The sequence below is a fragment of the Neoarius graeffei genome, chromosome 11 (assembly GCF_027579695.1).
Source record: "Neoarius graeffei isolate fNeoGra1 chromosome 11, fNeoGra1.pri, whole genome shotgun sequence".
Lineage (NCBI taxonomy): Eukaryota > Metazoa > Chordata > Actinopteri > Siluriformes > Ariidae > Neoarius > Neoarius graeffei.
Window position 1 is genome coordinate 29,716,624 of NC_083579.1, and position 26,598 is coordinate 29,743,221.

At 41.1% G+C, this 26,598-nt stretch overlaps 1 protein-coding gene across 1 annotated transcript in view; it reads right to left on the reverse strand.

Annotated features, from left to right (window-relative positions):
• Positions 1 to 1,171: 1,171 nt before the first annotated feature.
• si:dkey-288a3.2 (protein phosphatase 1 regulatory subunit 37) overlaps positions 1,172 to 26,598 on the reverse strand; it is a 77,033-nt gene continuing 51,606 nt past the window's right edge. The window contains exon 9 of the mRNA XM_060932784.1: positions 1,172 to 1,369. Coding sequence (XP_060788767.1) covers positions 1,172 to 1,369 — 198 coding nt within the window. The remainder of the gene's footprint in view (positions 1,370 to 26,598) is intronic.

The window sequence follows — 26,598 nt, forward strand, 5'->3', positions numbered from 1 at the left end:
GTGTGCTCTGATCTACACGTCTGCACACACTTCTCTACACACAACTGTCAATCAAAACATATCGGAGTAATCTGGGGTTCTCCAAGACGCCTGTCTGAACCTGAAAACTGTATTAAATATATATTTTTTTCTATAAATTTCATTGCACAGGATTACACATCCACCACTGAGAGTTCTGCCTTCGGTTTGATTTTTTTTTCTCCAGTCAAACAATTAAAGATCCATTAAGAAACGTCTCGGTAACGAATTCAGAATCAATCCTGATAATCTCCTTCAGTGCAAAACAATGAACCATTTATCGAAAAACTGTTATGCAGTCGCTCTAATTTAATAACACGTGTTAAGAGAATGAAATATAAATGAATAAAAATTGCACTGTACTAATAAACACTAATTATACTATACTGTTTATGTTAAAGCCTTGCAACTTAAATTTGATCTACAGAGCTCTTTTTATATACAGAGAATAATTTTCATATTTTAAACATGAATCCAGTTTAATAAGTAAGTTTATGGAAGATCCATTTTTAAAAAAGCTCAGAAAATACAATGCTCTTAGCAAAAACAATCCACGGTTTCACTGGAGCTGGTTTCTTTCTTTAAAGTGGTCTTCAGCATGCAGCGTAACTCACTAAACATGCTAATCGCAGTCTCGGATACGAGCTGAACAAACGAGCAGACGTAAATCGCGGCCTCCTCGTCCTCACATATGTTCGTCTTCCCACGCACTGCTTTTCTCTCCTCGAGCAAGTGAAAAGAAATGTTTCTGTAAACTATGCGGTGTTCTACTACATTAAAACACACACACTCTCATACTCAGACGCTTTGGTCTTTCTCTTTGAGTGAGCGGAGGTTATTAGCGAAGGTGGAAGCCTGGCAAACAGACTGACGGACGACACACCATGCGAATAAAGTGATCTAGCTAGACTGAAAGCGCGCAAGAGAAAGAAAAGGTTTCTATTTGTTTCAAGGCGATTCACATTTGGACGCAGGCTTGTAAAAATTGCTTTTATGGGAAAAAAAAAACTCAGCAAGAACATTAGACTGGAAACAGCAGGGAGGCCACGGCTTCATTAGGGAGAGAGGCTTCATCTTTATTACATGGATTTGGAGTTGATCATTATTTGCAATGGAATTATTATTATTATTATTATTATTATTATTATTATTATTATTTGTCTGCAAGTGTTCGGGGAGCTGCAGCTTCACCGTCGTTATCTTTCTCATTGCTGTCATTGTTGTTGTCATTGTCATGCGTTAAAAGAGTCTCAGAGCGCTGGTCCGTCTCTGAGGCCGCCGCAGCATTAGCCGCACATAGATCAGAGATCCTGCTCAATAAATTCTTCTGGGTTTCAATCAGAAACTCGTCCTGCGAACAAGAAAACAGAATGAATATTTAACGCGATACAGCTCAGAAGTACCATTTTTAGTTATTCATCAGTTTGACTTCAGGAGAGATTCATATGTGAACGAACAAGGCTGTAAACACAGATGCTTCTGCTGAATTTGAGAAGAACAAAAGAAGGAAAGAAAAAGAAACAGACACACACATGCACTGTAGTTGTGTAGTAGCAGGGTGGGGAGCTGGCTGACGGACAACACGGGCGACACAGGCACACTTCCCTGCTCATAAATTATCACCGGGGATGACGAGGCCTCCGAAGCCACCGGTGTGTTTTTAGCGGTCGAACCCCACCGTGCCAACCTCCCGACCCCAGCGGAGCAGTGCCATGGTGATGCCCGCCGTGCCAGCCTGTTTTCAGCAGAGCAGTTAATAAAGAGATTGATTATCAGGCTGTCAGGAAGTGACAGTTGGACAGGGGCTGCTCCCCGTGAGTGACAGAGGGCACGATCGGCTCGCTGCAGCAGCAGCGCCATGCCACCCGTACAGTGCCAATGCGGGGAGGGAAACCCGCCGCGGGCACAGCCACCGCCTTCTGGAGCAGCAGCTCCACGGCTGCAAAACACACCTCCGCTGCCAGAGTCATAGTTCGGCTCTGCCATGCGCTCCCTTCCGCTTGGCTCATATCCTCCTCACGTAGACACACTGTGCTTAGGCCTCGTCTGCTTTTCCTGGAGACTCATCAACATCTGGGCCAGCACTCCAAAAGTTACGCAGGCAAGTTACTTCCCTCAGAACTGCTGACCTTTTCGAGGTCAGTTATTTCATTGGATGACTTGCCATGCTTTGGGATTTTGGCTCAATGCACCAAGATGTCACTTTCCCTGAAAAACAGGCACCTCCATTTTCATTCGCTTTGATATTATGTCATTATAGATCGCTAATAAATGCCCTTTATCGATACTAATTTGTGCTAGCAGCGCTGGCACAAATTGTTACCCTCACCTCCTTCTTCTTCTTCTTATAATTATTATTACCTTGCCCGGGACAGAGTCCACCGGGGGCAAGGTATTGTTTTCGGTCGGGTTTCTTTCTTTCTTTCTTTCTTTCTTTCTTTCTTTCTTTCTTTCTTTCTTTCTTTCTTTCTTTCTTTCTTTCTTTCTTTCTTTTATGGTTAATGATATTATGGGAAAACGGCTGGACCAATCTTAATGAAACTTTAAAGATAGATGGGCATTTGTCTCAAAATAGAACCTCCAACATTTTGAGGGTCATCTGGTCAAAGTCACCAAAAAGGTCAAAATCATTTTTGTTGTGTCTACTGCCTCATATAGACGCGCTAGCCACTATGTCATCGTGCTGTAAGGATGTAAGAGTGTAACAATCATGCACTGCACATGCGCATACACGTGTTCCGATTAAAATGGCCGGTGAGTGTATACAGTTCGGTTCACCATTCGAAATAAATGGACTAGACTAAAGAAATCGCTTTCAGACATGTTTATGCTTATTACAGAGGGAAAGTGCATTCCACTGAGCTCTAGCGCTGGGCCATTTCTGGGAAATAAAAGAGTTTGGGTCAAGGCGACAGCGTGTGTATGTCAGCCTCGGTTCAGAGGTTTCAGTTTCGAAAACTGTAAGAGGTAAGAGTAGAATAATATAAAGTACAGACACTTGGTATATTTTACTTCTGTGGTTTTTAAATTGTTAATTTTTGGATTACGCTTCATTTTTGTGGCTACTGCCTCATAGAGTAAATATATATGCTATATTTACTGTATGGACATGGGATCAGAAAACAATTTTATTTATAAGCAGTAGCCACATGGACCCATAGGGTGCCTATTTTTTTTCGTGATATCTTCCCTCATATTCATCATAAGTGCTACTGGAAGAGGTTTGTTTTGCCTGGTAACATTTCTTATTATTATTATTCTCCTAACATTTTTAGGATGCTATTTCTACATCAGTTTTTAACCAATCATCACCAAATTTCACATGCTGAATACCTCTGGGCTGCATTACGTTACTCTGACTTTTGGTGCTGATCTGGATCACTGAACCAGAATGATCCATTCGCCCCTTACACATATTCCACAATCCACTGCGTGGTTGGGAACTTCCAGGGGCCAGGCCCAGGCTAATGATAACGGCACAAAAAACAATATTAGGCTATATAATCAGTTTTGATATTCAAATATTGGATGTTCAAATATTATTACAGGTTTACATGGTCTCAGAGATTGTTTCAAGATTAATACTGCTCGAAATGATTGAACATTTACAATTCGTCATCAGTGTAAATGTACACAGTTAATGTTGCTGGCCAGAGTTATAATGCTGAGTAGTTGGAACATGTATTTCGTGTAAACAATGCAGAGAGTGAAAGTGAAAGGGCTGTATGGGCAATAACATAAGGATGACCGATTAAAAATTTCTGTGCTGACGAAAAATACCATGGAACCAGTAACTAGACATATACAAGCAATCTAATAACATCACATTTCAGCTTGCAGCTGATATTTGAACATCAAAACTGATGGCACATTTACATTGATGACAAATTGTAAATGTGCGATCATTTCCAGCAGCATTAAGCTTGAAAAAATCTGAGACGATGTAAACCTGTAATAATATTTGAGCATCCGATATGAGAATATCGAAACTGATTATATAGCCCAGTATTGGTTTTTGTACCATTATCAGCAGCCTGGGCCTGGCCATTGGACATTTCCAACCATGCAGTGGATTGTGGGATATGGTAAAGGGGCAAATGAAAAACGGGATTTTTTCAATCACTTATAACTCTGGCAATTTTCACAATTTTTTCAATCAGTTTTTTTAATTTTGTTCAGGGCGGCAAGGTGCAACTTTTCCTCACTAAGCGTCATTCTCTATCTCTTACCGTTCCAGATCTATAGGGTACGGTGACCAGACGTCCCAGTTTGTAACAGCTAGCACAAATTACTGTGACTTTAGTCACAGTTTCTATCTAGTTTTCATTCCATTCACCTTCAAACCAAGTTACGACCCAACCCACCGTCCTGAAACTGATCCTGCGTTCCACTGGGTTTGATATGTTTATGAGAAACTTCTAAATAAACTACACACCTGACCTGAGGTGAATTCACAACTTTTCAGAATACATGCCCTTTTGATTTGCTGTCAATCCTAAGCAGCATTATGGTCTAATTATAATCATCTCTTGACACATCGGAGGAAACTGTTGACATTCCTGACAGTAGCATCTCGTTTCCACTGTCATTTTAGCTTTACAGTCTTCCTATAAAAGATTTAATGGCTACTTGTGAGCTAGTTCAGTCATTACCTAGTTGAGTCGATGCTCTGTATTCATCATCAATTGCCGCTTAGCAACAGTGTTCTCATAACTTGAACTACTAAAATAAATGCATTTAACAGCTATTCCACGAAATGGAGTCGTACATGAGCTGATAGCGGCTATAAGCCATGTACGACGAGATTGAGTGGAATAACTGTTTTATTCTATCCACATCCACTGGATTTTGAGAAACACGGCTTTTTTATTTTTATTTTTTGCAAATTCGATAAATAAAAACTTTACACAAAATATCTGACAAAATCATTTCCACTTAGAATGTAAACAAACTGGCGAAATGACAGGAGCAATTTGTGAAAAATGCTATGATGATAATTACTGAAAAATAAAAAAGATACGCTCTTACCGTCAAATACTTTCATTCCATATTTTGTTGCTTTTTTTTTGTATTTTTGGGGGTTTTGTTTTCAAGTGGAGTTTTTATTTCCTCCTTGGTTGGTTCAGAAAAATGCTCCACCATTTTGTTTTTCTCTACTCACAGTATATGAGCTGATAGCCTAGTAGTCGAGTCACCAATCAGAGCGCGCGATTGCTCATATCCAGTGAATGTGGATAGAATAAAATTGTGTTCATCGTATGTCTAAAGCACAGATAACATAATACATTTGAATGAAATGAAGAAGTTTGGCAAATCCACTGCACGTTAATATTATGAACGTCAGTTTTATTAAGGTATCTCTGAAGTTATATACGTCCGTAAACACAATTAAACATTACACACTGCACCTTTAATGATGAATCACACTAAGTTCCCAATGATGCAATTACATTAGTTGGTTGTCTCATGAGGGTTTTTTTTTCAGCTTTTTAGGGTTGAAATGAAATCGAAATGATGACAAAACGAGAGTAATTCCTGCAAATAAAGAGAACGTGTGAGCACAGACACTACGTCTATGATGGACAGAACTATTTCTGTTTCACAAGGTTTTCAGATTATTTGAAGGAGGAAAGTATTTTGGATTATGAAGTGGATAGTGGTCATAGTAGGTGATTAAAAAAAGAAGCAAATTGCAGATCTGTACTTCAAATTAGAAATGGGTGCACACTACAGTGAGCTTGTCTCCCATATACAGACCGAGGTAGCAAAAAAAAAAAAAAGAAAAAAAGTGAAAAATGCATCTTATTTTCGCCATACCAATTTTTTTTTTTGGTTAGTTTCAGCCCTTTTTGCTTCTTTTACTTCCAATCTACTATAAATCCACTGCTTTATAGACGCATCACAGCTGGGAATCTTGAGTATGATGGATTTCGAGGCAGTATGAACTAGCAAAGATGCACGCTCAAGATGAGGGAAGGATGTGGAGGTGTTTGGAATTGTCCTAATTAATGATTTAACACCTCTCAGGTACATGTATACAGTCAGACACACTTTCGGCCTTGCTTTGTCTGTCCTCTCGGTTGAGATGCTGTGTGCATGTGATGGCACCATGTTTGAAGTCGCGCTCGTCTGTCTCCTGTTGGCCGCATCCCCCTTTTTTAATGAAACATAAGCTTTAATAGCGTCACTGGGAGAAGCGGGTGATAAAAGACGAGGCGGCGAGCTTGCGCGCCTGTTTCCTCACGAGCGCACTGTTCAAACAGCGCATTGTTCAAAGACAATGCATGCAAAAGAAGCACAGACGGGGGGTGCTGGGTGGATGGAAAAGAGAAATGGCGGTGGTGGTGATGGTGGTGGTGGGGAAGCGGCACCCTGTCTTCAACGAGATCAAACCATCTTGCAGGTAAAATATACAAAAAAAAAAAAAAGGAGGGGGGGTCTCTTGATTTGACCAGGATCACAGAAGAGGAAACTGTCTAGCTTGACGTCTTAGAGAGCACGAGAGAGACGAGTAAACCATCAGGCCTCGTGATGAAAAGCTGTGTAACACTCTCCGGGCCTCACGAACACTTTGATGCGAGAGTTTGCGTGCATCTCAAGTGTTAAGACACGCTGAGCCTGTGAATGCAAACAGGAGAGGACGCAAAGTATGTGGATGTTGCGTGACTTGATGTTGAAGACCACTTCAGAAGATATCTACAGGTATCAAAAACATTGCCTCAAGAAGTCTTTGTGTGAACATCTCCCGGGAAAGGTCTCGATCCTGCACCAGAACGACGCAGATGGACAAGAGGCTCAGTGGCATGAGCTTCTTCTGGCACCGTGCCACTTACCCAGGCTCTTTTTTTGTTCACCAGGGTGCTAAACTAATCAGGATAAAAGCAGGTTCCTGCCGGCCACGAATTATAAAGTCATTAACAAGTACAAATAAGGCTGTGCGTTGAGGGGCAGCGAGAGCAGGCCGATGCAGAGCGCCAGGGGTTTCGGGGATCTCAGAGCCGAACGAGCCTTTACGCAAACACTCACAGGCAGCACCAAACAAACACTACGACTCTGTGTGTGTGTGTGTGTGTGTGTGTGTGTGTGTGTGTGTGTGTGTGTGTGTGTGTTCACTGATCCATTATGATCCACACACATTTATTCTTGTAATAACTGATAAAGTATAAATCATTCATGTGTCCTGTTATGTAATCTGATTCAACATAAACTATCAGCACTCTTATATCTCTTGATATTACTTCAAGTCTCCGTTTCACGACGACGGTGAAAAAGGAGTCGTTTAAGTTGCTCTGCTCTGTTCTTGGCAACTAAACTAGCTCATTTGTTAGCTCTGCATTCCCTCAGACAGCCTTATAAATGGAGGCACTATCCAATTATTACAGGGGCTAAAAGTAGAGCTGCGGCACGCCGGAGCAGAATCTATCACCACCATGTGTGAATATATATATATATATATATATATATATATATATATATATATATATATATATATATATATATATATATTTTTTTTTTAATGCATGTCACACTCAAGGAGTGTATTATTGCCCAAACATAACTATTGGATTACACCAATATACCAACTAATTGTACACAATTATACACCTCGTTGTAGATACACAAGGATTGAAAGTAAAACTCTACTTTTACAGTCCACGTGGTCCACCTGACTTTATTGATCATCTCCAGGCGACATGTGAATATCTGGATTCATCGATACGTGTATATAGACGCACAGAGAGAAAAGAGGTGTGTGTGTGTGTGTGTGTGTGTGTGTGTGTGTGTGTGTGTGTGTGTGTGCATGAGAGAGAGAAATGTGAAAGGCTACTTAGGAAACTTTCTGATAATTGGCTTCTTAAAAAGGGGGCCTCATTTTTAACTGTGTCACCATGGCTGGTGGATGACAATTAATCTGTTTTCCACTGTTTTCTTGGCATCTGTGCCAATTACTTTATATGCTAATATATGTAAATTACCAAACATTTCAGATGCCAGTAACAAGTAGGCCTACGCATGCGTCACATTTGATTTCTTTTTTTATTATTATTTTTTGCATGTTAAAAAATATCTTCTGTCATTGCACTTTTATCCACGTTCAGATTCCCATGTTCCTGTTAGTATGGATTGAAGAAAATAGGAGTATGAGTAAAAAATAAAAATAAAAAAAAGAGCTAGAGCTTGAGCTGAGGTCCTAAAAAAGAAATCATAAATGTATATATAAATCCACAAGCAAACAAAAGGCAAATTGCATTTTTACTCATTGTTGTAAAACATGTCTGAGCCGTTTTTGTTTTTTGTGCTGTTTGATTGTGTTGTGACTATATTGTAAGAAGAAAGAAAGAAAGAAAGAAAGAAAGAAAGAAAGAAAGAAAGAAAGAAAGAAAGAAAGACGAGATAAAATGTAGCTTAAATAAAATGCTCTTAAAATGTTTGGATCTTTCTACTCAGTAACATCAAAAGCTCTAAATTACCAGCACTTTATTTCCTCCTTCTGTCTCTTATACACACACTGTTGTATTTATCTATCCATCTTATTCCACATTTATGTCAGGAACGCATCTCGTCTGCCTCTGACTGTAGATGTCACTGTTGTATACGAAATGGATGTTCAGGTCCAGGCTTGGATCCTGAAATGGATACGACTTGAAATGAAACTTGTGGGGTTTTTTTTTATTTTATTTTGTTTGGGTTTTTTTCACTTTTAAGGCAAAAGTAATTTTGTTGAAGAACATAACACAGAAAGAAAGCCTCGGTATACTATACATTGCAGCTGTCTAATCTTTATTTAATATGAAAATGTAGCCTACCTTAGTCCAACTTCAGTCATTTGCAATTATTTGAGCTCAGCTCAAATCTGTTTACATTTAAAGTTGTGGAACATCCCCGAAAACAAGCTATCGCTTATGTTATAGCAGCTATAAACAGCCTTTCCCTTACTAACCTCCCTTTTTCCCTCTCTTGACGTTAACAAAAAAAAGAGATATTTAAAAACATCAGGCGGCACGGTGGTGTAGTGGTTAGCGCTGTCGCCTCACAGCAAGAAGGTCTGGGTTCGAGCCCCGTGGCCGGCGAGGGCCTTTCTGTGCGGAGTTTGCATGTTGTCCGCGTGGGCTTCCTCCGGGTGCTCCGGTTTCCCCCACAGTCCAAAGACATGCAGGTTAGGTTAACTGGTGACTCTAAATTGACTGTAGGTGTGAATGTGAGTGTGAATGGTTGTCTGTGTCTATGTGTCAGCCCTGTGATGACCTGGCGACTTGTCCAGGGTGTACCCCGCCTTTCGCCCGTAGTCAGCTGGGATAGGCTCCAGCTTGCCTGCGACCCTGTAGAACAGGATAAAGCGGCTAGAGATAATGAGATGAGATGAGATGAGATTTAAAAACATTGCAGCTGGTCATGTGACCACAATCGCAAAGAATCTTGAAGACTTTCCCATGGTGGAAAACCTACTGCTTTGATAACTGTTAACTAAACAGAAAGCTGCCTCATTTACAACTTTGTCTTTGTTAAATAACAACACAGGTTTTAAATATAGTTCCTCATGTGTAAGTTTTTACTATGAAATAAACTGCTGTTGTAGAACATTAATCAAAACCTTCTGAACAATCGGATTTGAGAATTCAACAGCATTGTGGTGTATTTAAATAATTTTGACTGGCATTGAGTGGTGTATCAGATATATTCCATTCAGCTAGCATGATACTGAACTTGTCTTCGACTCGTTCAATATCATGTTAGCTGAATGGAATAAATCTGATATACCACAAAAAAGCCATTATTATTATTATTATTATTATTATTATTATTATACATACACATTTGATGGAACAATATTCTAATGAGCTAATGAAGTTCTGGTAGCCTTTCAGGTGTTCAACACATCTTTCTCTTTCAAAATTCTCTCAAAATCTTTCGTATTTAACAAAGCAAACCTGGCGACCATGTTTGTTTACAAATAGTCACAGTCGCTCGCTAGCACGGAAGTTCAGCTCCGACGTGTGACATCACGTTGTCTTGACAACCATGCAATATCGTAAATCATATTCAATGCTCATTCTCCATTGGGTAGAGTGATGTAATACACGTAGGATAAGCGATATGCTAACAATATTGCATGCTATCAAACCAAATGAATGAAACACACTAGAAGAGAACAGAACACATGTTTTTATTCCATCGAAAAAGCGTCCTGTATGTATAATAATAAAGTATAACTAATGGTACTGTGGTGGTACGGTGGTGTAGTGGTTAGCGCTGTCGCCTCACAGCAAGAAGGTCCGGGTTCGAGCCCCGTGGCCGGCGAGGGCCTTTCTGTGTGGAGTTTGCATGTTCTCCTCGTGTCCACGTGGGTTTCCTCCGGGTGCTCCGGTTTCCCCCACAGTCCAAAGACATGCAGGTTAGGTTAACTGGTGACTCTAAATTGACCGTAGGTGTGAATGTGAGTGTGAATGGTTGTCTGTGTCTATGTGTCAGCCCTGTGATGACCTGGCGACTTGTCCAGGGTGTACCCCGCCTTTCGCCTGTAGTCAGCTGGGATAGGCTCCAGCTTGCCTGCGACCCTGTAGAACAGGATAAAGCGGCTAGAGATAATGAGATGAGATGAGATGAGATAATGGTACTGTACATGCGGAATTCTATTTCTCAAAAAGAAAATGAAAAAAAAACCCTCACTTCTTAAATCACACACACACGCAAAAAAAAAGTTTCTAAAATGCTTTTAAAACTTCAGCTGACCCACATGAGTAGCTAATTCTGTTTTATTTCATGACTGGTTTTCTTAATTAGCACATTAACATAATGTTAAGGATGACAGGAATGAAAAAAATCGGATCATTGTTTGTAATGAGAACTCGCAGAAACGTGACATCGTGTCAAAGGAAAGTTACTGCGATGAAAACAAGTGCACTGTTTTCACTGAGACAGTGTAGATCGTATTTTCCATCTTTTTTCGACATTTTAAAACACACACACGTTTTATGAACGATGTGCACTTCACACTTCATGAGGTCCAGCCTCTGCTCTCTCTCCAAAAAAAGTATCTTTCAGTCATCTATTATCAATTTGCTTTCATCTGTGGATTACATGTGGTGTGAAATTTCACCCCAGAAGCAGTAATTAAGGTGAGCCCCAGCGCTTAAGAGAGCCATGATTTGCAGCGATTATCAGGCACGAGTGCTGGAAAACGACCCCACTGTGACCTCTGGGGCGGACTCGAGTGCTACTGACTGCAGTCGCTGCTTATTTAATTGATCTCCACAACTTCACGTTCAAATATCATGGCAGAACAGAAAAGCTCCAGATGGGTTTTGTGAGGTGGAGAGAGATGATTTGTCGTGCAGTTCTGACCTGATGGCTTCTCATGCCGCAAAACCCTTTTGTTTGTTCACCATGTGACTCGCGCTACGTCTCCAACATCATTTAATGAATCTCAGGTGGTGCGATATTAGCTCAAGGAGAAGATGGCTATAATTGTTTCTTGAAGCAAGCGAACACGCCTGCGGGATTGAATGTAAAGGCTGGATTTTGCTATCCGTTTCATTTTGAAAGGAATAAAGTGCTTCGAGACATGCTGTTATCGGAAAATATTCAACAGCGGGGTGGTGTGACGAATCAGAGATACTGTTACCATACAGAAGATGATCATTTAAAAAATATAAACATCAGAAAGTTTGTTATGGTTCTTATATCACAACAATGTGCTATGGTTATGTAATATTTAGTTGACAGAAAAAAAAACATTGTGCTTTTTATCTATAGCTACGTTTTATGTTTTGGAACGTTCACAAAACAAGTTAGTTCTTAGCTACTATAAAGAAACGTTCCCTCACCAAAACAAACAAAAACAGCTTGTCATGTTACTGAGACCTCGTCCACACGTAGCCGGGTATCTGCTAAATCGAAGATATTTTTTTACGTTTTGGCCTGTCATCCACATGAAAACACATCAAAAACGAATATTTTAAAAAAACTCCGGGCAAAGTGAAGATTTTTGAAAATTCCGTGTATGCCTTTTCGTGTAGACAGAGATAACCGGAGTTTTGCGTTTTAGAACGTCACAATCTGCGCCAAAAAAATGACAACAAATCTGCCCTGACGTCAAACATGCGACCTTTGTTTACTGCAGAAGCCAGATTAAGCATGGACAAAGAGTAATGGATCGGAGTAGTGCCTTGAAAGCGTTAATTATTGTGCAGGTGCTATTTACATGTTTAATTTTAGAAGCCCAACTACTGCTCCAAAAACAGGGTCAATATGTCCACATATTTGCTTTGACAAGATTCCCAATCAACGTTTTCTTGCGTCTTTTGAAGTTTATACTCCAAAATTGTGTTTAGAAGCAATTCTGTCTCCGAGTCTGTCCAGACGAACGAGCTTGGCGCCATGTTTTATGTTTAGGCGGAAGTGACGCCAACAGAGGGCTATTCTGATGTGATTAGGGGGTAGGATTTGGGGAAATAATGCCATCTACAGGTTTGGAATGCTTATGAATGTGATTGAAAACGCAGATGTTCGGTTATGTGTGGAAGGGATTTTTTTCGAAGACGAGGTGGTGTGGATAAAACATTTTTATAAACGGAGGGGGGGAAAAATGTTCGGTTTTAAAAATACCCGGCTACGTGTGTACATGGCCTGAGAAGCTGTGAAGACTTTTCCGTGGCGGAAAAGCTACTGACTGGAAAAAAACCCCACTGGAACTGGAGACTCCTTCCATAAACGTTAAATGAACATCTCATAAAAACAACCTTCTTCATATCAACAATTAATCAAAAATAACTGTTTTGTTGTTGTTAAATAATTTTTTAATGCTATTTTATTATTCAGCTTGGATTATGCATATCATCCCTCTGTGAATGAGCCGTTACTATAGCAACGGCAATGTTACAGAAAGAGCCCATTAAAATAAACTTGTGAGCTCATTTGATTGTTAAAAACAAAACTACAACTGGAATTAAATATAAAGAAAGGACATTTTTTACTCAGTAGATCAAAAAGATGGAGATGGAAAGCGATGAGAAGGATGCGCTGTGAATAAGGAAGAGAGAAAGCGATGGAACTGTGGTGCTGATATTAATGACTCATTTTAATGCAAGCCATGAAGATTAGGAGTCAGTGACGGCAAAGCGCCATCTGTAAGCTGGATGTATGTAGATATATGTTCCTTCTCTCTCCAAGAGCGTTGGCATGGCAAGGTTACTTCATGTGGACGACTAAACACGAAGATACTTCATTAACGAGAGCAGGAATGAGACTCTGGAACTGAACAAATCTTTGATCCTCTCATCTGTCGAGAAGATCAGGTCATCAATATGATATGTTTGTGAAAAAAAAACAAGCTTCCTGTCATTATTTATGCAAGCTCTTTTGTAGTAAAAATGCAATAGTTTGTTTCCCTTCATGATGCACAATATATATCACAATTTTGAGTGTCAGTGCATCGAAAAAACAGAGTTTTATACAAAACAGTACTCCTGAAACTAATAAAGAGTCATCATAATGTTAAATGTAGCAGGTAGGTGTGGAGCAGAGTCTGCAGCGAGAGGGTGTGATTTAGGGGATGAGCTGAAAAGGATGATGTGACACACCTGTATTTCACTTCCAGTGCCCTATTTATGCTCTCTGTCTCTCTCTCTCTCTCTCTCTCGTCTGAATAAAGACGACGCTGAGAGAGTTTTATGCTGCTGCCCGCTGACAGTGCCAAGGGGCATGAGAATCAATAAATAAAATCCTGCATGCAATCTTAATCTGGGTCTGCTACGTACCCTGAGAACACATGCTGTTGAGGTTTTTACTTGAATATACACCACAGCACTGTTTAATTCTTGAATCTGATTGGTCAGCTGGTCATTTTCCCAAACAGCACCTCTGACAGCAGCACCTCTGGCCACCTTGCAAATCACAGGTTTATATTAATGCACTGATTCTAATACACAATCATTTCTATAGTCAGGGATTTACTATATACTGTATACAGCTGCCAGTTGACATAATCTGATTAAGAGCGTTATAACTGTTGACATACAACCTCCCTCATTCTTCCCATGTCACCCCGCTGCTTGCCAACCTGTACTGGCTACCTATTGCAGCTCACATCAAATTTAAGACATTGGTACTAGCTTACCAGGCTGTCAATGGGTTAAGGCCAGCATACCTCCAGAGTCTGGTCTGCCCCTCCATGCCAGTCAGATCCCTATGCTCCGCTACTACTGGTCACCTGGCCCCTCCTCTTCTCCACTCCTGCCTAGCCCACTCAAGACTGCTGTCTGTTCTGGTTTCCCATTGGTGGAATGACCTTCCCATCGACTCCCTGACCACATTCAAGCTCAGCCTGAAGACCCACTTCTTCAGGCTGCACCTCTCCCCTGCTTCCCTGCCCACTGTGTAACTGTGCATTGGTCTTGACCAACCCAGGCTGTGTACTATTTAGCCTGGGGTTAGCCGTCTACCTACTTACCTACCTACCTACTACCCCTTGCCCTTGGGTGAGATGCCAAGTACAACTTTGCGCCAACAGTCTCGATCTGCCATCAAGGTTGGAAGATCTTCCTTGTTTATACCAGTGTCACATGCTATTATGTCTGGGTACATCAGCTTCCTGCTGGTAGATGCTTTCCATAGAAGGAGATCAGATACTAATTCATCCTTTGCATGGTAGCAGTGTCCAGCGAATCCTGTACGACATTCAATTAGTCGTAGGCTCACCTTTGGGGTTTTCATGTAAATTTGTTCCAGAGTTGGGTGTGACTGCCATGGGAGATTCTGTACCCTCCTCAGCAGATTAGTATAGCAACCATCCAAACATTTGTGCAGTCGAGAGTTCAACGTCCAGGTCTCAGATCCATAAAGAAGAATGGGCTCAACTGTCGCTCGGAAAAGGTTGATTTTCAGTTCTCTTGGCACATTTGATTTCTAGATCTTATCAAGTTTGTTGCTTGCACTCCAAGCTAGGGTTCTATGAATCTGAAAATCCTTTTCTGAGTTCATGATACAGGAACCAAGACATTTGAAGTCTTCTACATGCTTGTTGGGATTCCCTGATATGGCAACAATACGTGGGTTAGATTCAGTAGAAATGAACACTGTTTTGATACCATTACAATAGAGACCAACATGGGCAGCAGCAGATTCGAGGGCCAACAATAAGGATTGTGCATTTGCCACAGTATTAACTGTCTGAGATCTCTATGTAGTTGTACTTTATATGGTTCGTTTGTTTCCTTGGCTGTTTGAGTATTAATACTTCAACAGAATATTACACTAGGTATTGTTGTCACTTGTTCAGTTGGCACTAGAACTTTCTTGTCTAGAAGTTCAGCACTTCGTGTCCCTGACTTTTGCACTTTGTTGTACGTCGCTCTGGATAAGTGCGTCTGCTAAATGCCATGTAATGTAATGGTGGAGTTTTCTGTCAGCAGACATTTATTTAACATGTATGGAAGGAGTAAGGTGTCTCCAGTGTCAGCACTTTGTAACAGTCAAGGGTACAACAGTAAGGTTAAGTTTTCCACCACAGTATAGACTTCAGGACAGAGGAGTTTGCACTTTTTGTTGTTTTTCCCCCCTCCTTCAGTAACACAACCCACTAGGCTTTGTATTGATTTGGTTTTGTTTTGCCGGAAAGGCTGTTTATAGCTGCTATAACATAAATGATAGCAAGAATTAACTTGTCTCATGGATGTTCTACAACATTACAAGTAACTATAAACAGATAAAAAGTATGACATGCAGCTCCTTAAAAATTCATAAATTGGAAATGCTGGCAAATTGTTGTAGTATAAAACATTTCAGGACATCACCCTATCATTGATTATTTTCCCAGAACAGCATGCCCCATTGTGTTTTATTCCTCACATAGCCCAGCTCTAGAAATATCTTTTCTCTGTAAAGCAATTATTATTATGATAGGTTTGTAAATCCAATAAGCTTGTAATACATACCTCCAGTAATCGAGTAACTAATAAACTGGCAGCTTAGTGTCCATGCCCTCTTAGCAGGAAAATAAGCACCAATTCCATCCTTAATAGTCACAAAATATGTTCAAGACACTTATACTGTACGACTCTTGGTGAATGGAGCTCGGTTAATATGCACTTGGCTGGATTTACATAAATGAGAACGTAATCAGGTTATGGACATTTAGTCCAACTTAACCATGCAAATAAAAGCCTACAAGAGACCCCAGAGCCCATTATATCTTTGGTATTTAAAATCCTATAACACTTCGTCCTTTTGTCACCGTTTTACTTATTTCCCCATTGAGTTCAAAACCATGACAAATTTCATAGCAAAGCAAATCGTAATTTTCTCCTTATATGTATACACACTCCTGCTGATGAGGTCTTTATCGCTAGTGTTTATCCTGTAAAAGTCATCGCTGTTAAGGAACTCTTCAGGTATTCATTTGAATAGAGCATGCTGAATGAGTGTTTCTCTAATTGATCCCTGGGGAAACCGAGATGTCTAAGCCCAACAAACATGTTTTCCCCAATTATGGACACTCGTACTACTCTTTTAAATCGGGGCCAGGCAAGCATACATGCACCGACAGATCAGCTACAGCTACATCGTGTTTCATATGGGGTAGAGCAAACCCATGAATGTATTTGTCTTCACAATTCACTTACGTCTTATTACACAGCTAATGTGTGTATCCTATTACAAGCCACAAATTACACATTTCTATAGAACAGAGTTATCCAATAAGGAAAGGTTATCTTTAGATTATAATTGTTCTAATAAAACTCTATAAACCATAAATAAATCTAATTGATGCTTTTTAGGGGGATTTGCACCCCCATTTTCTCCCAGTTTCCTCATTTGCCAATTTCCACCCAATACTCTCCTGAACACTCACATGAAGAGCTATCAACCCTCTTCCACATACATGACACTTTCGGACACCTATGATTGGCGAGCATCACTCTGATTGACGGGGGAGAGAATAATGCCATCCTTCCTACCAACATATCATGGCCAATAATGTTATCTTGTACTTCCAGCCACGGATGGCTGTGACATCATTATCAGACAATAGAGCACTTTTCCATTGTGCCTAACACAAATTTCCCCGGACACCAAATTTCATTTGAAGTCCATGGTTTGCTCCAGTAGTTTGTTTTTCACTCATGCTATATATGACGCTACTGTGGAAAACATAGCTAAGTAATTTCACACACAAAAATATTTGCTGATGTAGTTTAAGACACAGAATGACTTCTTTTTTTTTTGGAAATATAGTCTTTCACTACTATTTTAAAAATGTTTGCATATTTTGATGATTTTGCTTAGGTAAACTTTCACTAGCTGATAGTTAGTTTAGTATTGTAGCTGTAATGTAAGGATAAGAAGCATGTCCTGGCTGATCAGTCAAATTATGTTCATCTTTCATTGAACTGTTCCTTTAACTTTCAAGTTACAGAATAAAAGGAATGGTGTGCGAAGTGTGTGGAGGAAGAGAGAGAAAGAGAGAGCACTGTTCTCTGTAGGACATGGCACACGGCAAAGCAATGATGGAGCGATGGACAGCAAGGGACTGATTACCACCGGGGCGTCTCACCTGCTAGCCCATCATCATCTCAGCCCAACGCCAAACAGGTGCCATGCAAGAGTATGGAATGGCATGGAGCCGTAGTATTGGCCTCCAGTGCCAGTGCCGCTACAGTGCCCAACTTGGCTCATGAGTAAGAGGGCCAGAGGTCAAACTCATGCCTCCTCGCTCAATCTGAACTGAGAGTTCTGGCGAGCCAACTAATGATGGATGCCCACTTTTGCTCCCCTCTGGCCTGGCGTTGGGATGCGGGCACATGAACAGCTGGCCTGCTTCTGCCCGCCTGGACGTGACAACCTTGGCACTTTATTAGTGGTGCCCGCCATGCCAGCTGATCCTCTCGCAGGGTCCCTGTCATGCTGATGTCTTCATCGCTAAGCAGAGCAGACGCCCGCTCCTGGCAGCCGCTGGAGGTGACAACAAATCCAATTATCTCCCCTCCATGGTGCCCAGGCAGCCTGGGCTGGTGTGACAGGGACGGGGACAGGCAGTGCCCTGCTACCTACCCCAACCAACCCCCTCCACAGATACCCTCTGTGGTCACACTAACACACCAATGGTTTGCCAATTGAGTCAGGTGGGACAGCAGAACAAATACAGGACTCCTGAGATCCACGCCAGCAATGAGAGACAGATCTCAGTGAACAGAGGGCGAAAGTGAGAGCACAACGGAGGCAAAAAAAACCTTCTCAAAGTCACACCAAAAATGTGTCAGCTGAAAGGTGATGGTGTTAATTCATAGCAGCTCTGTTCTTCTCAGCCATTGTTTAGGACTGTGAACCGAGCAAGCTTGCTAGCGATACCGGATGCTCATGTGAGAAACAGCAACAGGAGGGATAGAAATGATCTCAATTTAACGTCTTCTCTCTATGATTGACCTGTTCAATTTTCACGATAGAAAAGAAGTTGGAAAGTTAGCTGTGTACGATGACTGAAGACACGGCAAGTGGTGTTACACTTCAGTCTAGGTGTTTTCGCTAACAGACAAAACAATTCCACGCAGACGTGTTAAACGTACACAACACATGGCATTGTTGTGAAACTTTCCTAATTCAGACACAACACAAGCCTTTGAGCCTTGCACACATGTTGATCGATACTTTTCAACCGTGGATTAAAGGGGGAAAAGATAGAAGAAGTGATGGGTATGATAGAACTATTAAACGATTATCCATTGGTTTATTATTCAGTTATTCATCATGAAGCACATTTTTCTGTTACTATAGTGAAATCAATAGGAAAACTGTCTCATCTCATCTCATTATCTCTAGCCGCTTTATCCTGTTCTACAGGGTCGCAGGCAAGTTGGAGCCTATCCCAGCTGACTACGGGCGAAAGGCGGGGTACACCCTGGACAAGTCGCCAGGTCATCACAAGGCTGACACATAGACACAGACAACCATTCACACTCACATTCACACCTACGGTCAATTTAGAGTCACCAGTTAACCTAACCTGCATGTCTTTGGACTGTGGGGGAAACCGGAGCACCCGGAGGAAACCCACACGGACACGGGGAGAACATGCAAACTCCGCACAGAAAGGCCCTCGCCGGCCACGGGGCTCGAACCCTGACCTTCTTGCTGTGAGGCGACAGCGCTAACCACTACACCACCGTGCTGCCCTAGGAAAACTGTGTTCAGCAAATTAGTCAAATGTCTCATTGATTATTTTATGATAACACTATCTCCTCAAGGGTGTCATCCTTCACATAATATATGACTTTTTTTCCTTTCATTTATCGAATTGCATTTGATTAGAAAATGAACAACATCCTAAAATAAACACATTAGAATCATTTTTATCTAATTCGATTTAAGTAGCCAGTTGATTTGGTTTCTAACTCCAATAACTAATTAACAAGCTATAACGACAACAATTCTAAACAGTCATAGTTGATGGTAAGCAAAGGTTGTGATCTCGACCATGACCATGTCATTAATTTAAAAAAAAAAAATTAAGGGTGAATTTAATGATACCTGCTTCTCAAACACATGACCTATAAATTCTTGACATGACTTTGATGAAGGAAGGAAGAAGTTCTGCTGAGTTCCTCTCAAGATGAGATCCTCCCTGACTCGCACATCAAGATGGGCATCGCATCACTCACACTTAATAAAGCATCCATATTCAAAAAGGGGGGATGAGGTGCTTCTGCAGGCACGGATATTTGAAAGGGAAAGGAAGGTTCTTGCTGGATGAAGCCCCTGATAAAAAAGCAGTGACTTGAGGGCTTCATGATATTCAGATGAGCCTCAGAGCGGCTGACTGGTGACTCGGAGCGCTTGAGCGTACAGTTGGAGGACATGCCCAAAGGGAAATGCAAAAAACTCTGATGGACCGGCTCATCCGACGGGCCATTTCCAGCTGAGGAGACGGAGAGGAAGATGACTCTCCATCATATCAAAATATGAGCCATAAGAGTATTTCAGGAAAAGCTGAAATAAAAATATTCTTTTTCTTATATGCATTTAAACAACGACTTAGACAAAACTTCAAAGTGCATCCATTCAAAAGATTTTAGATGGGAATTACGCCATCTTACCAATTTGCTGTTCAAGTTAGTACTCCTGCACGATATTACATGTTAGTTCTTGAGCGTGTTATCTCACTAGTTTATATTTCTGACACATAGCCTTTAAATAAAATCCTGTCTTTCACATGCCAGTTTGTCTTTCTGTCTTTCTTCCACCTCCCTCCCTCTCTCCCTCCCTCCATCACCATCAAATGAAGAAGAAGCAAGGGGAAAAAGCAACCTCCTTCCTGTGAAACTGTAGGTCACACCTCTGACTGCACTGATGGGGGTAAAGTAGAGCGATTAAAATGACAGGGAGACAGATCGAGTGTGACACATCAAAGGGCCCGGAAAAAGCTGAAAAACTGAACAGCGCAACCTCGCCTCATCCCCCTCTTCAGCAGGGGGGAGAGAGATACAGAGAGAGAGAGAAGAAGAAGTAGAAGAAGAAAAAGAGAGACGGAGAGAGAGAAACAAAGCCGACAAGCATGCACCGCATGGTCAACACGAGCACCCAGAGACCCCCACGCGCTCCCGACGGCGCAAACACCCGACCCAAACACTACACGGCCAATGATTACACTATACACGCTCACGCACTCTGAGGGGCTAATTAATGCTTTAATATGCAAATGAGCGCCACAGTAAATTACACAGCTGGCAAATATGCCTGTTTTGCCCCTGAAAATAAACCAGGAACTGAGCAAGACTGTTTGGATCGAGGGTGCAGAGACAGAGAGAGAGAGAGAGAGAGAGAGAATAAGATTCCTTCTAAACTTTCTGGGGCAATTTCAGAGCTGCGGTAAAAGAATTGTAGAATTTTAAACCAGACATCAAACTGCATCCGTCATATATCCTTTCTGTCATATATCATTCTTTTGTTTTTCATCTCACCAAGAACTCGATCATCTGGACTCTTCTGTCTTCTTGGTCAGAGATTCATGCAAAAAGTTACTTTCAGGAATACAAGCCCAAACAACGCATTTATTGTATATGAATTAGGAGACATTGAAGATACAAGTGAAAAGCCAGGATAAATGTGTTTCCATGTGTGACAGATTCATTTATTCATTACCTCCACCAGATTTGTTGGAGGACGTTATGTTTTTGCCTCCATTTGTTTGTCTGTTCCCAATATAACTCAAAAAGTAGTGAACGGATTTTGATGAAATTTGGAGGAAAGCTGGGCCATGGGATTTTGATGAAATTTTGATGTAAATCCAGATAAGTATGTGGATCCAGGATCCAGATATACAACCCCGATTCCAAAAAAGTTGGGACAAAGTACAAATTGTAAATAAAAACGGAATGCAATAATTTACAAATCTCAAAAACTGATATTGTATTCACAATAGAACACAGACAACATATCGAATGTTGAAAGTGAGACATTTTGAAATTTCATGCCAAATATTGGCTCATTTGAAATTTCATGACAGAAACACATCTCAAAAAAGTTGGGACAGGGGCAATAAGAGGCTGGAAAAGTTAAAGGTACAAAAAAGGAACAGCTGGAGGATCAAATTGCAACTCATTAGGTCAATTGGCAATAGGTCATTAACATGACTGGGTATAAAAAGAGCATCTTGGAGTGGCAGCGGCTCTCAGAAGTAAAGATGGGAAGAGGATCACCAATCCCCCTAATTCTGCACCGACAAATAGTGAAGCAATATCAGAAAGGAGTTCGACAGTGTAAAATTGCAAAGAGTTTGAACATATCATCATCTACAGTGCATAATATCATCAAAAGATTCAGAGAATCTGGAAGAATCTCTGTGCGTAAGGGTCAAGGCCGGAAAACCATACTGGGTGCCCGTGATCTTCGGGCCCTTAGACGGCACTGCATCACATACAGGCATGCTTCTGTATTGGAAATCACAAAATGGGCTCAGGAATATTTCCAGAGAACATTATCTGTGAACACAATTCACCGTGCCATCCGCTGTTGCCAGCTAAAACTCTATAGTTCAGAGAAGAAGCTGTATCTAAACATGATCCAGAAGCGCAGATGTCTTTTCTGGGCCAAGGCTCATTTAAAATGGACTGTGGCAAAGTGGAAAACTGTTCTGTGGTCAGACGAATCAACATTTGAAGTTCTTTATGGAAATCAGGGACGCCGTGTCATTCGGACTAAAGAGGAGAAGGACGACCCAAGTTGTTATCAGCGCTCAGTTCAGAAGCCTGCATCTCTGATGGTATGGGGTTGCATTAGTGCGTGTGGCATGGGCAGCTTACACATCTAGAAAGACACCATCAATGCTGAAAGGTATATCCAGGTTCTAGAGCAACATATGCTCCCATCCAGACGACGTCTCTTTCGGGGAAGACCTTGCATTTTCCAACATGACAATGCCAAACCACATACTGCATCAATTACAGCATCATGGCTGCGTAGAAGAAGGGTCCGGGTACTGAACTGGCCAACCTGCAGTCCAGATCTTTCACCCATAGAAAACATTTGGCGCATCATAAAATGGAAGATACGACAAAAAAGACCTAAGACAGTTGAGCAACTAGAATCCTACATTAGACAAGAATGGGTTAACATTCCTATCCCTAAACTTGAGCAACTTGTCTCCTCAGTCCCCAGACGTTTACAGACTGTTGTAAAGAGAAAAGGGGATGTCTCACAGTGGGAAACATGGCCTTGTCCCAACTTTTTTGGGATGTGTTGTTGTCATGAAATTTAAAATCACCTAATTTTTCTCTTTAAATGATACATTTTCTCAGTTTAAACATTTGATATGTCATCTGTTCTATTCTGAATAAAATATGGAATTTTGAAACTTCCACATCATTGCATTCCGTTTTTATTTACAATTTGTCCTTTGTCCCAACTTTTTTGGAATCGGGGTTGTATATGAGAAGCCATGGCCTAATAGCTTGAGAAGCAGCTTTGGGACCAAAAGGTCGCCGGTTTGATTCCTTGGACCAGCAGGAATGACTGAAGTGCCCTTGAGTAAGGCACCTAACCCCCAACTGCTCCCCAGGCTGCTCCCCAGGCTGCTCCCCAGGCTGCTCCCCAGGCTGCTCCCCAGGCTGCTCCCCAGGCTGCTCTGGGTACGTTGTACGTCACCCTGGATAAGAGTGTCTGCTAAATGCCATGAATGTAATGTAACGTGGATCCAGGATTTTTTTCCCCAGTTCTCAGCATAACTGAAAATGTAGTGAATGGATTTTGATTAAATTTGGTGTACAACTTTAGTATTATCCACGCTTCAAGTGACTTGATTTTGATGTTGATAATATGTGGCTTGGTGGAGGTATTCACTCTACCGAGTGTCTTATGAATGTTGCGTACTAAATGATCTATCTAAAATTAGCAAGTTAGCTAGTTCATTCATTCATTCATTCATTCATTCATCTTTGCTCGACCAGTTTTCAGCTGTCTTATTACTCATCACTTTGTAACCCGTGGCTGAATTCTATAACAGACTACCTACCGTAACATGTTCTCCATGTCAGATAATATCATAAAGATATTCAAACGATTAAAGACTTGCTGTTAATGAAAATGACTAGATTCTGAGTCATTAAATCATCCAGAAATCAATTCATGCAGGTGTTGTGTGCACATGAGATTGAAGTAATAAGGATTTTTTTCTGCCCAATTTTATGATTTATTTACATTTCGCCATACCCACTCATGCATTTGTAGCTGTTCTGTGACTTTTGTGTCATCCCAGACCATCACCCTATTGGTGGCGTTTAAATGAGCATTGTAGTAGCGCTCACATTCTGAGATTTTAATAAAAATTCTTCATACTACCAGAACTTTGTTGTCAGCTGCCTTTGGCCTCAGTGGCACTGCCAGAGAACACATCACATTATGCGTCCATCTCAATCTCAACCCAACTCGACTCACAATAAAGAATTATTTTATGGTGCACTATGTTTACACAGAGTGTTTCAAAAAATTTGTTATAATTTCACAATCTAATAACTTTGCCAATTCTCGTACAATTGACCTCAAATCTTAACAGCATGTGTGGAAACAGGTCAAAATTTTATGTTTAATGTTTTTTGATTTTATCTTTTTCGGTATAGAAATGCTGTTCACTGGAAAAGAAAAAGCGTTTTGTGTGTTAGAGTACGCTCGAACACAGTCGAACAAGACTGTGCAGTGTGCATTTATGAGAGAATTCTCTAAAATGCACACAACTGCAGTGCAGATTTGAACACGGCACAAAAAGTTCAAAGAGGAAGGCTGTCTGTGTAGGGCAAAAGGATCCGGACGACCACCAGCATCAGAAGAGACGGTCAAGCGGGTTCATGAAAAACTCTTGCGAAGCCCCAAGAAGTCCATAAGAAGATCAAGCACTGGAGACCCAGAGTCCTCCAATGATAGTTTGGCATGTCCTGAGGAAACATTTGCGAATGAAACCCTACAAGTTGCAGCTTGTTCAGGCCTTAAAGGCAGATGACAAGCAAAAGTGCAAACAATTCTGTGTTGATATGCAAGAGAAACTTGAAAGAGATGAGTTCGATGAACGTTTTGTTTTCAGTGATGAGGCCACATTTCATATGAATGGCAAAGCCAACATGTCAGCCCTGTGATGACCTGGTGACTTGTCCAGGGTGTACCCCGCCTCTTGCCCATAGTCAGCTGGGATAGGCTCCAGCTTGCCTGCGACCCTGTAGAACAGGATACAGATACAGCTACAGATAATGGATGGATGGATGGATGGATGGCAAAGTCAACAAGCATAATGTTCACATTTGGGGCGAAGAAAATCCCCATGCCACAGTTCAGCATGAAAGGGACTCACCAAAAGTGAATGAGTTCTGCACCATATCCAAGAATCATCTTTATGTTTCAGGCGGCGCACACATTGAAAATTTGTGAAATCATTCATGGACTCAACATACCTTTGAATTTCTCATTCAAATTTTGAGGAATGGGTGGCACGGTGGTGTAGTGGTTAGCGCTGTTGCCTCACAGCAAGAAGGTCCGGGTTCAAGCCCCGTGGCTGGCGAGGGCCTTTCTGTGTGGGGTTTGCATGTTCTCCCCATGTCCATGTGGGTTTGCTCCAGTTTCCCCCACAGTCCAAAGACATGCAGGTTAGGTTAACTGGTGACTCTAAATCGACCGTAGGTGTGAGTGTGAATGGTTGTCTGTGCCTATGTGTCAGCCCTGTGATGACCTGGCGACTTGTCCAGGGTGTACCCTGCCTTTTGCCCGGAGCCAGCTGGGATAGACTCCAGCTTGCCTGTGACCCTGTAGAACAGGATAAAGCGGCTACAGATAATGAGATGAGATTTTGAGTAATAAATCTTATATTGCTCAACATTAAGCCTGTTCAGTTTCATTCACCTCGACTATGTAGTTTCTGGAATATTTACATCTCGGATAATATCAAATTTTTTGAAACACCCTGTGTTATAAAATCAGATTGAAAAGCATTTTGGGCTGAATTTTTTTTTGGAATCCTGAGCCTTACAACATTTCTGTCAAATTTGGCCTTTTTTTTAATGATGTTTGCTGTGATTTTAGCATATTACAGTGGTGCTTGAAAGTTTGTGAACCCTTTAGAATTTTCTATATTTCTGCATAAATATGATCAAAAACATAATCAGATTTTCCCACAAGTCCTAAAAGTAGATAAAGAGAACCCAGTTAAACAAATGAGACAAAAATATTATACAACCCCGATTCCAAAAAAGTTGGGACAAAGTACAAATTGTAAATAAAAACGGAATGCAATAATTTACAAATCTCAAAAACTGATATTGTATTCACAATAGAACATAGAAAACATATCAAATGTCGAAAGTGAGACATTTTGAAATTTCATGCCAAATATTGGCTCATTTGAAATTTCCTGACAGCAACACATCTCAAAAAAGTTGGGACGGGGCAATAAGAGGCTGGAAAAGTTAAAGGTACAAAAAAGGAACAGCTGGAGGACCAAATTGCAACTCATTAGGTCAATTGGCAATAGGTCATTAACATGACTGGGTATAAAAAGAGCATCTTGGAGTGGCAGCGGCTCTCAGAAGTAAAGATGGGAAGAGGATCACCAATCCCCCTAATTCTGCGCCGACAAATAGTGGAGCAATATCAGAAAGGAGTTGACAGTGTAAAATTGCAAAGAGTTTGAACATATCATCATCTACAGTGCATAATATCATCAAAAGATTCAGAGAATCTGGAAGAATCTCTGTGTGTAAGGGTCAAGGCCGGAAAACCATACTGGGTTCCCGTGATCTTCGGGCCTTTAGACGGCACTGCATCACATACAGGCATGCTTCTGTATTGGAAATCACAAAATGGGCTCAGGAATATTTCCAGAGAACATTATCTGTGAATACAATTCACCGTGCCATCCGCCGTTGCCAGCTAAAACTCTATAGTTCAAAGAAGAAGCCGTATCTAAACATGATCCAGAAGTGCAGACGTCTTCTCTGGGCCAAGGCTCATTTAAAATGGACTGTGGCAAAGTGGAAAACTGTTCTATGGTCAGACGAATCAAAATTTGAAGTTCTTTATGGAAATCAGGGACGCCGTGTCATTCGGACTAAA